The following is a 12,798-nucleotide window of genomic DNA, read 5'->3' as shown; positions in this document are numbered from 1 at the left end:
CATCTTACACAAAATGTTCTAACTTGATTCAAATATAATCAAACTAAATCATGTAGTTAAATATGTTTTGTATTTAATATTACAATGTAATAATAATAATAAAGAATTCCGAGATTTATTTTTACTACATCTGTTTTTTTAGTGTAGCTTTCCATCTGGAAATTGGGATGGGGGCCGCATTCGGGAGCTTTGTTCCACATTTGCACGTGAGATTTATGCGTGGCTGTGTTGCCGGGGATTGGCCCCCTTCTGGTGTTTATTTATACATTTATCGTTATGTATACGCACGTATTAATGGATCTATACGCACACGGCAGTCTTATCCATATCCACATCCACATCCACCTGTGTTATGTTCGCTCCGCTCGAGATTATGCAAAGCAGCGGAGGAAGAATGCTCTCCGCCTTGTTTACACTGGCTAAGTTATGCAGAGGCACTCGGCGAAGTTTTTGGCCAAAAGAATTTCTGGCTGGGTTGGGCTTTTAAGCTCCACGAACGGATGTGGTGGGCGATCAGCCATTAGCCAAATGTCAACTATTTGCTCTCGGCCCGATCTGTTACCTTTAAAGGCAAACTGCCAATTAGGCGCCGGGCAAAGTCTTGGAAATCTGAATCTCTAAGCCGCCACAATCTTATGGCTTTAAAGTTCAAAGTTCAAGTTCAAGCGTGCGCCCTGTGCTTTGCATTTTGTTGCATTGTTCTCGCGGGCTTTAGGCCTAATTACACTTTCAAATTTAATCAGCTGCTTATTGAGAGCTCTCCATATGTGGGAAACTCAAACATTGTTAGGTGAGAAAAATATTGCGATTGAAACTAAAACTTTACACTGGGAGAAATATAGATATTAATAAAATTAAATCCCCACTGATCTATTTTTAAAAAACCTACATATCATTTTTGAAAAAAGAAACATTATTGTATGCTCTGTTAGGAAACAAAGTGAATAGAACACCTATATTTTTAATGTAATTAAGATTATTGAGGTGGTAGTACATTTTGAAATTACTTTTATAAATGCAACACTTTAGTTGATCACCTTATTTAGAACTCTCAATGATTACAAAACAACAATATAATATTTTATGACTTCATATTTAGGACAACTAAAAATTATGTCTTTTTATGATTTCAAAAAAGAATATAATATTTTTTGATTTTATATCTAACATATTATAATAAAAATGTCGTTAACAAAGTGATATAGACCGTGCTTGTTTCGTCTGTTAACTTTTCAATGCCAATCCGCAATCAAATTCCAATAATAAATACCAAAAATCTATCCGTTTCCCTATTCACACGCTCAGCCAAACGCAAAATTTGACTGGGAGATTGTTTAATTAAAGCCAAGTCAAAGTTGCCATTAGCCTGGTAGTTGTTGCTACTGCTGCCTCTCGAGAATTTTGCCGGATGTTGGTGCAGGCAGCAGGGCAATTTTGTCAACAGGTAATACAACAAACTTGTGCGACCACAATAATGACAACAAAAAGCCAGCAAAAGCAACACCGCAGCAACATCCAGCACAGCAGCAATTAAATTGTGGAGAAGTTGTTTGTTGTTTGGAGAGGGGGAGTGGAAATTACTGTAGTGCCCCTGGCTGTTTGAAGCCTTTTAAGCATAAACATAGATGATGACTACCTGCTTTGGGAAGAAGTCAACACAGCGTGATTAAGTGGAAAGATTGGATTTGCTTAGTTTTCGAAGGAAAAACTGTTAAGGGGACCTCTTGGCCCCCAAGACGTTCAGAACCTTATGCGATCCTAAGTGCCAGAACACATTTATTTGACCACCCAAGACCTCCACGACATGATTTCTTGATAGCTTGACACATTTTGGGCCAAAAGCTACTTGTCCGCCTGTCAATTATCCTGAGTAACGAGCCCGGCTCACAGCTTCGCGTCTAGCTGTCAATATTGCCAGTCATTGGATAAGTCATTCCATATCATGTCGGGTTAATTGAAGTTGCCATACTTGCTAAGCTGCTAAAACCGATGGGCCACAAAGGACCCCAGGCATTAGTCCAAGGCCCCCGGCAAAGTTTGGGTTTATTTTTAGCAGGCAGTTGATTACGGAGAAATGTTTTATGTTCATTTTCGCCAAGGATATTCCAGGAAAATGCGAGGGAGGAGCTGCGGGGGCTGCCTTAATCAAGCAAAGCCTGCAAATTTATGCCTGCGAGCGCACCCACATCTCTTCCTGCCCTTTGGCATATTGCACAAAATAAAATATTGTGGGGGGAAGTTGTCGGTTGGGGGCTGAGAGAAACATACATATAATTCAAGGTTAAGTTCCCATGTCGTCTTCGTTTTCATTTGCTGTTGCGTGACGCAGACAAAGAGTAGAAAAAATACAAAATGAAGAGAAGATGAAAGGAAGCTGCAGAAGGCACTGACAACGTGGCAGCAGCAACAGCAACACAAATTGCAGCAGCAACATCAGCAACACAAGACAGTGCAAATTAATAAATGAAAACGCATCCATTGATGCAACTGGTGCCAGGGCAACGAATACAGTGGAACTTCCATGACTCGAATATGTGGCAGTAGCATTTAGCAACCTTATTTCATACAGTTCTATCTCAATAAGTCAAACTTCCATACCTCTAATTTGTAAATAACTCAATGTTTTTGTACGTTAGAAGTGAACAGGGAACAAGTTAATTTAACTTTTTATGAATGACAAAAATATAATTACGTTTTAAAAATTAGTTTGTATCTTTAACTATAATTATATTAGTAATGGTTTTGAGTTCTCAAAAATCGGGGCTTATACTGAAAAATATAAATTTTATTTGGTATCGTTTTTAAACTTTGTCTTGGTAATGCCACAAGTAAAATAAATTATAAACTTACTATATTAAAACCTATAAAAATATTATTCCCTAGCTTGAAATAACTCGAACTAGTCGAATTTTGGCTGACATAGGTTCGAATTAAGGAAGTTCGACTGTAGTTGCTTTAGTGCGCCACAGCCTGTTGCTGCTGTCTTGTTGATTTTCCTACCAGCACGCACATGTGTTGCCGCAACATTTTACTTAATTAAAAAAAAGAAGAAACCTGCCCACCCCTTGGACCCCGTAGAATCCCCAACTTTACCCTCCTGCAACAGAATGTGTCGCTGGCTAAAAACTGGGATTCGATTTCCACTATGTATTTTGTTGCAACAGCTGTTGGCGCTGGCACATCGTAACTTCACTTTATGACAAACCCCAACACACACTCCCCACATTTGCTTAATTTTTAATAACCCAACGTTAAACATTTTTACGATCACTGAGTCTTAATGAATACGAGTGTAGAAAAGAACTTTTCAGCTGGACTTTTCTGCCTTTGGGGACAGCAAATAAAACCTGTTGCGTGGGATAATTTTTTGGCGCCACATTCCCCAATTTGTTGGACAATTTGTAAGTGCCTGGCTGTTGGACAGGCACAAATTGCAGTTGCAACTGCAACAGAGAGACAACTGCAACAGAGAGACAACTGCAACAGAAAGACAACTTGTAACAGAGCAGTGAGTCATGTTTGTGGGACACACAGCTGCAAATGTTTTTTTTTGGGGTTTCGCCTCAGGGCGATGACTGCCATTTTATCCGGTTTGCGGCTGAGATCTTGACCAGAACAATAAAAAAAGCCCAAAAGCTGGCCAAGAACAATTGCTGCCTCTATAACTTCCACTACCTGTTTGGCCCAGAGTTTCTTTTTTGGCCACCTTATATTCGTGGTTTGGGAACTATGAATGCCTTTTTGCTTGACTTTTATTGCACAATTAGAATATGAAATACCAAATAAAAGAAAACATTCAGTATTCGAGATTGAGTCAAGACTTGGAAAGACGAGAACAGCCTGCCCATTTGGGTTGAGCAACTGGCAAGACACAATTTTCGATGTCTGCCAGCGGTCTAAAGCAATTGTCTCAGAAAACCAATGGTGAAGGGATGGACACGAGGAGGCTGGTGTGTAATTGTATGCCAAAGGTCAACAACTGTATTGGATTTGGAAAAGGCAAATATGGCAAATACGCCAGAAACAAACAAAGACCAGACAATGGCACCGTTAACTATGTGAGTCTTATGTAAAAGTTTGCATTAACAAATATTCTTGGAGATGTATAATATAGATAATAATAGTAATCATTATAGGAAAATATGAACATTTGTTATCAGAAAATCGAATTATATTATCTCAAGTTAGCAAACCAAATAGGTATAGGTATAACAAACGATGTAAAGTGATTTTGTTTAAGTAGTTAATTCCTTTTTCAAATTACACATGGTACTTGGATAACAAATATTTATATGTAGTGGGCTTCTGGGCTTGCCCAATCCAAGATTTATCCGTAAGGGTGACTTAGCGACTGCTTTTCTTTTTTAAATCGGCTACTCTGCGTTGAAGTTGGTGTATGTCCGCCTGCAAGCGAGCCAAGGAATCCACTTTAGGAGTAGGAGTTGCTATAGAACTGTCGACACGAGCTCTAGGAGGAGCTGGTGATGATTGGACATATGTTTGCTGAACTTTTCCCCGGTGCTTGGACGTCAGGTTCTGCAACTGGGTGATGGCACACTCCCTCTGGGATTCCAAACGCTCAATGTCTACCGCCGGATCTTTGGATCGGATTTTCTTCATCAAATCGGAGTCCTCTGCTACAAACACGTAATTAACTACATGGGCATGGGTTCCTGGCTTGATCCGATAAATGGGCGGAGGTCCTCCTGAAGCCTCGGTTTTGGGACGGACGTCGGCTACTTGGGCCAACTCTCCGCTAACTTTAAAAATGGATGTCGTTCCGGTGATTAGTGGCTCTGGCACTATGTATGGAGCCGTCACTAGCTGGGCGTACTTCGTCTTGATTTTGTCCAATCCGTAACAATCTCGGGAGCTGCAAGCTCGCAGCGGACTTTGCCCCGCTCCTGCGGTGCGTATAATCTTTCCCTGCATTTTCGACATAATCAATAGGCGTTTTAGTTAAAGACAATGTGGTCTTTTCTCTTAAGTAATTAGAAAGAAAAACTCTTTCCAAGACAATCAATTAATGAAGAAAAAAGGCTAGCTCCTGTCAGAAAATCTTGTAAAAACCAATTAAAATGTGGCCTCCTTAGATATCCAGTGTTGGAAAGACTAAAAAGGCCGAGGCTGTCGGCAACTCTGCATTATGCTGGTGTTGTGAAACGTTAGAAGGGTGAAGGTTGTGGAAAACCAGGGATGGGTAACTTTTTTCTTTTAAAAGGGATGGCCACCTTGCAATGCTACTACTTATTTACATTACTGATATAAAAACATACATTTTTCTATTTTTTTATTTAGCTGAAAGCAATCTTGAGTCGCTTTCTTAATTTATGAAGTTGGTTTTTGATTTTTAAAGGCTTTCAAAGAGTCTAAGTACATAAGTGTTTAAGTAGAAAATAAATGCTATTAATTTTGTTTTATACAGTAAGGCAAAATGAAATTTGGCAGCGCTCACATTTATAGAAATGGCAATGGCAATTCCGTCCTGTTGGCAATGTGCATCGCAACAGTGTGATGGCATCTGCATCTGGATATTGGGCACAAATTGCACGCAACGTTTGTCAAACAGAGGTCCGCACACATATTACGTATACGCACTGGTGCAAGGCCGAACAATGGCTCGTGTGCAGTCAAAAGACAAAAGACATGGGACCTACCAAACACACTCATATAAATGTGCACATGCCACATGAGTGGCAGCTGCAGCAATTGCTCTTGTTGCTGCTGCCGTTGCAAGTTGCTGGTTGCAAGTTGCAAATGTCGTCGGCTGGCGCGATAGGCAACAAAAGAAAGTCAGTAAGCCACTGCGAGGATGGCCAAGTTCAAAGTTCAATGGATGAGGCGACAAAAGCCAAGAGACGAGCAGCAGCAACATGTTGACAGCGACAAGCAATTACCCAAGTCAGAGGAAGGGTTTTGCATTCGGGTTCAACTGCAGGCCAAAGGCGCGCGAATCAATTTGCATTTGCATCTGCAGTCGCCGCGATTTGTCTTTGGGCAATGAACCTGCAGCAAAAGCATTGCATTAAATAATCATAAATAACCTTTTTGGCTCTTACCGCATACATAGTAGGATTGCCACCGGCAATCGGAGCACTTTTCTTTCTTTTGTTTGGCGGTAGAAAGTGCAGCGGACAACACAGGCTCTTGGGAAATTAAATCAATTGAACCGGCTGGGCTGGTGGGCTTTGAACTTGGCTTAATTAATCTGTGCAGCCTTTCGAAAGTTTGGTCAGCAATATTGAATTGAATTGCCAGCCAAACAGGGACACGCCCAGCGTAAAATTATTTGTTTTGTTGTTTGACATTTAATTGGCATTAATTACTACCGCCTCCCTCTCTCTCTACCTTATATCTCTATCTCTCTTATTGGCCAATCATGGCCACAACTTTCACTGTCTCGCCTACACCAAAATTGGTAACCAAAAGCTGGCAAAGAGGAGGGGCAGTGGAGTGTGTGGCCAATGCAATTGACAGTTTCAATTGAAGCATTCGAGCGAGTCTTGGCCAGGCTTATCGCAGTGCGCCATCCAGGCGGCAGCTTTACCCAAAACCCATTATCAATTTGACAGGCAACAGCCATTAGACAGAAGCAGCCTCAGTTACACTCAGAAAAAAATTGGTGGCCTGAAGCTGTTGGCAAAAGCAAGGTTTGGAAAATCTTAGAGAAATCTTCAAAAACTCTATGTATGATATTATTCCAAAGATATGTGTATTAAATATCTAAAAATACCTAAGATCCTATGACACTTGCCGAACTATCGACTAACTTGCTAAATGTTTTTCCAAAAGTCATGCAACCTAAGCAAAATATTATCTTCGGCTCTAAAATTTGAAATTGCTTTTAATATTGTATCATATATTGCATATTAAATATTGCCTCATTGCTACAATCCAGTGTCATAATGCCTTTAATAAGGACATATAAACTCTTTATTGCCCATTTCAACAAGCAATGAAAATGGTATACAAACGGAAATCAATTCATTAAAATTGATATTGTAGTATATTGAGTTGGGATTAAGTAAAGTGTTTGGTGTCAAAGATATTTCAATAATGAAATACCATAAGTCTTGGGGATTGCAAATATATTTAACTAATAAATGAAAAATTCTACTAAATCACAAGAGACTTTCTATTATATTCTACGAATAATTATGTTGAAATCACTTTTTCCCCAATGATTATGCAACATGTGATATATTCTTCGCCCTTTTCAGCACCCAATTATCTTTTAAGAATTTAGGTTGCCACCGGTGCAGCTGATTGAGAGCATTGCATGCCAAAGGCTCATTTACCTCAATTAACATTTGCTGGGCCAACAGTTTAGCACCTAATCGCTTGCTACCCACTGGAAGGCCAGAAATGCCGACAGAATAAAGCCAAAATGCGCTCGTTAATTAATAAACAGTTCCGCCACATAAACGGCGCCACAAATCAGCGGGCAGCATACATATAGTGGGTACTATATGGGCCAGAAGGGACTGGGACTGGGAACTGGGAGATTGGGAGCTTGCCACACACGTGTGCAACATGTCACCTGGGGAACGGAATGGGATTGTGTGGTACGACATGCAACATTTACGAGGTTGTGTCGCTGCAAAGATTTCCATTCGAGTTCCCCGAGTGGGTGGCTCTGCGAAAAAAAAATAAAAACCAAATTCCAGAAAACAAATTCTCCGTCAGATGGATGGCGGGGGATTGGAGATTTGAGATTGAAGCGATGAGTGCCGGCAACATCAGATAACTAGAAAAATTTGTCTTGCTTTGTTTTCGTCCCGTCTTAAGTGTAATTTTGTTAGAAATGGAAAGTTTTATTGTTTGCCATCATTCGAAAGCAAATCTCTGGGACTAAACGTTGTTGTCGAATGCAGCCGGCAGCTGCTATTTCTTCGTTTTCATCTGCTTTTGGCAGCGGGTTTTTGTATTTACAGACTTTTTTCTGTTTTTTTTTTTTTGTTTCTAACTGGAAAAGTAAATCTGAAAATCTATTCAATTGTGACCGCTGAGTGAATGATGTCCGACCGAACCAAACCGTCTTCATCAACAATGGCATGGCATTTTTTCCACAACTTCTGCTTCTGCCGCTTTATGGGCGAGTTGTACAATAAATTTGGAATGAAATTAGATTTATCTTTGCATTAAATGTATATAGGATATATATGTATCAACGTGTGTCTCTGAAAGAAACTCTGCTCTTCTAGCACAATGGAAAGTTTCTCAAGCTCTGGGCCGAAAACAAAAAGGTTTTCGCAGCGAAAGCGATTTTCTGATTTTTCTGAATCCCAGGCCAAAAGAAGAGTTCGTTGGCATTTGGCATTCGCATAATTTCTGCGTCATTTAACACACATTGCCTCGCTTATTAAGCGGCCAATTAAGGCCGATAATTAAAGACACGGCTGCCAACAATTGCAACACTTCGAACACTTTGGCTGCCGTTTAGGCCGACTTCCATTGTTCGACAGGTTGCCAGTTGCCAGTTGGCAGTTGCATTTGCAATCTGCAATTTCCAGCTGGAGTCTTGGTCTTCCTGGTCTTTGCTAGGCCTGGGACCCGTCGAGATGGCTCTTCTCAACCCCCATCCCGTACCCTCTCTCAATACGAAGTTTTGCACACCTGACAACACATTGTTAGCCGCCTCGAATTACCCGTGTTGTTTGTGGCCTGGGAGTGCACCTCCAATTGGCATGCCAATTGCCCTGGCAACGAAAGTGTAAATTATGGAAAACATGCCATATAAGGCTTACCAAGTTACGTTTAACGTTACGCATCTTTGCATTTTGTGTGAATTTGATTTGACATTCCCTTACCTGCTTGCAGTTTTTTACCGGTCGCCTGGTTTTCCTCAGTCTATTGTTTGGTTCTTACAATCTGCAAAAGAAATTAGATACATTATTTTATAAACGTTCTAGAAGATAATAAAAAATCTCTAAAGAGATTTAAAGAACTGATAAATTAATATTTCAGCTTTCTTTACTTTGTATTATTATAAGAAACATCTAAGCTACCAAATTTTAAAGAATTTTAACAAATGGAACTTATTATTCCCGTAATTTATCATTTAAAATGTTGATTTATTTATGGAGCCCTGTGTCCGAAACTTAAGCAATCGGTCAGAAAACGTACAAAATTCGACTGTAGTTCAATGGCCTGTGGGCGCGCATGCAAAATTAGCCAATTTCGTTTGGCGTAACTCAAAATCAGTAATCGAATTACAAAATGCTAAGGCGCCAGATATACCTTGGACCCCCTGGAACCCCCTTTCTCGGCTTTTGGCCATGCAATGACCCGAATTCAATGCACGTCGAGCTCATATTTTACGAGCTGCACTGCCAGCACTGCCCACCTTTCCACCTTCCCCCCTTTCGAGATCCAAAAACAGTTGGCATTTCGGGGCATTTAATCGCTGGCAAAGTCTCGACTTGAGGTCCCCCCTTCGCAACACCCCTGAGCACCCCCATTGAACACTGTAATCGAGCTGCAAAAGCTACAAAATATTTATTGTCATTCTCTTCGTCTTGGCCAGGTTTGGTTTGTCTTAACTTGGCTTGGCTTGGTTGGCCTGTCCTGACTTGGCCAGAACAAGTTGCAGCCGGTTTAAAATGCACTTGAGCACTCCGGTTAACCCGAGATGGCGAGGGAGGGGATTACGACGATAAACTAGAGAACTGTTCCATCAAGGTTAACTTGGCCAAGTGGCTGGCTTTTACGGCGCACTTGTCCGTTCTTTCTCGGGGGATTGGCAGACAGTGGAAATCCAATTCTATTGTCAATTAGCATCGTGTGATAAAAACTGACCGTTGCAAGGTCGTCTATGAGACAGATCAGACCTGAATACGCGGCCAGTTATATATTAGCATATTTACCAGGCAAAAAATCCAATTAAAATGGCAATCCAAGGCGGGGTGAGCGCCTAAGGGGTTTTAATAAATACTTTTTATTTATGAGAAAAAAAGTAAGTTAGTAATACAATATTTTATTTTCATTAATAGATTAGAAAATATAATCCTAGCCTCTTAAATAAGATTCGAAATCAATATCAACATCCTAACCTCTTATAACATTAAGAAATGCTGAAAATATTTTTAAAGTTTTATGGCCTTGTTTGTTTGGTTCAGACTGAATTTATCTTAAAAGTTTTTCAGTTATCAACAAAAATATATGTTTCTCCTCGCACTGTTTTTACATTTTTCAAACGATAACTTCCACTGTAGACTCCAAGCCAATCTTAACCGCACCCCTGGGAGCACTTGTTGTTCTGTGCTTACAGCCATTGAATGCAAATTGCATGTATCGTTATACTGGCTTATCGATTTCGATTCGAAAGTGGCTTTTAATTAACTTCTCAGCCCCCGGAGCAGCTGTCAATGTGCACAGCGCTGATATTCTAAACGGATTTAGTCAAAGAAATGCTGCTTCAGTTGGCTAGTTAAAGTGAAATTGGTAAATCCACACCTATTTAGATACGTAGAATTTGTGAGTTAGTCCGAAAACTGTAATTGAAGACGTTTGTAGAAGGAGGACGGAAAAAGAACATATAAGCTCGGTCTTTTGTTATGCGATTCTGTGGAATTTCCAAGAGTGCTCCAAAAGGTGGAACTGGAGGAGCAGGAGGAGCCGGAGGAGCAGCTGGAGCGGAAGCGGGAGTGATAATAAAACAGCAGCGAAGGTCATTACTGGAAAAACGGGTTTTTCTAGCCAACCTCTACAGTTGGCTCTGCAGCATGAAGAAGTGAGTAAGCATTTAGCATTAAAATACCGTTGGGATTATGGCGTTTGAATATGCATGGGCGAAGCGACTGCCAGGGGTTCCTCAGTCCCCCGGAATCCCCACTTTTGTACCCCCCATTTTCAACTGTCCCAGCCCAACAACAAGTTCGCCTTAATAGACAACGCGCTAAATGCTGCCAGTTTTTCAGTTGCAGCTCCAGTTTCCCCGGCTGCAGCAGTTGCATCTGCATAAATTATGCACCCAGAGCCATTTCGCAAATTGTCATTCATCGTTGGGACGCCAACTACTGGCGACATCTCCGCCGATGAGGAGATGATGAAACGGAGAGACGGGGATGCGGATGACATGGCTTTATGCCCACGCCGGGTTAACGCCTTGTTCGCAGATCTGGTTGCTAATGGTCGACGGAGATGGTGGCGCTGATGCCATTAAAGGTCACTTGGCGGGTGACGAAACGAGTTTCGGATAAGATTAAAGCCAAAATTGCAAGTATAACTGAGCTTTCTTTATAGAGTAACCAAATCACATTCTATAGGTATTAATAGCTTCTTGTACTTTGGCTATTGTTTTGACCATAATATGTCTGAATATGATATGAATATGTTTTTCAGAAGACATAAACAGTCTGGAGTAACTCAAGAGATTTATTTTCAAGAACCATTGTCTTTTTGCCAAAATTAATTGTATAAGAAGTCAATGCTCTTAAAGTAACCGAACAGCTACTTAAGATTTACTACAGTTCTTTAACAACTTTCTTATGGCTTAAAAAAAGTTTGTTGTCTAACAGCTGTTGAAATTGTTATGAATATTACTTTTTGCAGCCACGAGTTTGGCATATTTTAGACATGATTAGGCAGAAAATCAATATCTTATTCAGATGCTACGAACTTGAACTTCTGTTTTTCTGTGCGCCAAAACTCATCATCATATTAATAAAGTGCCTTTATGAATGAGTGGTGAATAGACTTTGGGTGGGGTCTGCTACTGAAGATGTGTGTTTAAGATCTGGTTATTAAATTCCCTGTATTAAACGGTTCTTGGTAGACCCGTGGAATTCCTGCATTCTTTGCGCTTACTAAACCAAAGACTTTACATAAGTCACAGAGACAGCAACCAAATCTAGCCGGCTTTTATTTGGCTATAACTGTAAGTGTCATCAGAAAGCGGTTAACCGGTTCTTAAACTCACTCAGCAGGCCATCCTCAGCAGCCAGAGGCTTAGTTCCAATGGGGTATTCTAGTCTTGATCAATGGTTTTAGGGGAACTTTATCTCAAATAGTTGTCTGGCCTGAAGAATCCGCTTTGAAGAGCTCACATAAGCTGTGCCCCATAATCAGCCGCTTATGACACCTTTTCCTTCTGCTGCTTTTGGGATCTAAACCCGTTTCCGTTCTCTTCTAACCGTTAAGTGACCAGAGAGCCCCAATGCAATTCAAATGCAGATGAGTGTGGCCATCACCATCTTTCTCCCGACTGCAACTTCAATTTCAACTGCAACTGCAACTTTCTACGGAGTTGGGAGTTTCGAGTGGAGTGGAGTGCAATCGAATGCTTCAATGGAGCAGAAAACTTTTGGTGGCATCTCTCTTAGTTCGTTTCGGTGTCGCAAATGAAGTTGAAGTCAATTTACTCAAGCATTGACATTGCAGTAGCAGCAGCCTCGGAGTTTCCAGTTGAGTGGAAAAGCTGAGCATGCAAATTGCTGCATTCACAGGGGGCCGGAGCCCCATAGATTTCGGCTCGGGCCAATAACCAGTGCAATTTTGTTGGCCATATTTAATTGCCGCTTAAGCCGCACAATTAATTTGTCAAAAAAAAAAAGAAATGAAAAAAAATTAGTGGCTAGTCAAGAGCTCAGGGGGAGGGTAATCTTTCAAGGCATTGTGGCAGGTGGCGCAACTTTCACCTTGACCGGTTGGCCAAAATCCAAGCCAAAGCCAGCTAAAATTGCACTGCGGCCAAAGTCTAAGCCAGGTTATCATCATTAAGTTCGGCACATTTAATTAGACAGTTTGCAGATGCCTCGCTTTTATTCAGATGGAGAATCCGAACCGGATCCGAACAAA

The 12,798-nt window shown here is 40.8% G+C and overlaps 2 protein-coding genes across 2 annotated transcripts in view; both read right to left on the bottom strand.

Annotated features, from left to right (window-relative positions):
- LOC119559847 (serine-rich adhesin for platelets) overlaps window positions 1–12,798 on the bottom strand; it is a 39,763-nt gene that overhangs the window by 12,735 nt on the left and 14,230 nt on the right. Inside the window, exon 2 of the mRNA XM_037872951.1 lies at window positions 8,811–8,871. The gene's annotated coding sequence lies outside the window, so the exon portion shown is untranslated. The remainder of the gene's footprint in view (window positions 1–8,810; window positions 8,872–12,798) is intronic.
- On the bottom strand, window positions 4,345–4,932 carry LOC119560234. Its single transcript, XM_037873596.1, has one exon. The coding sequence runs from the start codon at window positions 4,930–4,932 to the stop codon at window positions 4,345–4,347; it is 588 nt and encodes a 195-aa protein (XP_037729524.1).

This window comes from Drosophila subpulchrella, unplaced genomic scaffold (assembly GCF_014743375.2).
Source record: "Drosophila subpulchrella strain 33 F10 #4 breed RU33 unplaced genomic scaffold, RU_Dsub_v1.1 Primary Assembly Seq354, whole genome shotgun sequence".
Taxonomy (NCBI): Eukaryota; Metazoa; Arthropoda; class Insecta; order Diptera; family Drosophilidae; genus Drosophila; species Drosophila subpulchrella.
The sequence above is the reverse complement of the archived record's forward strand: the minus strand, read 5'-3'. Positions and strand labels throughout refer to the sequence as shown.

Excerpts from the sequence above, each read along its gene's own strand:
- LOC119560234 (XM_037873596.1), bottom strand. The coding sequence starts at position 4,932 with ATGCAGGGAAAGATTATACGCACCGCAGGAGCGGGGCAAAGTCCGCTG.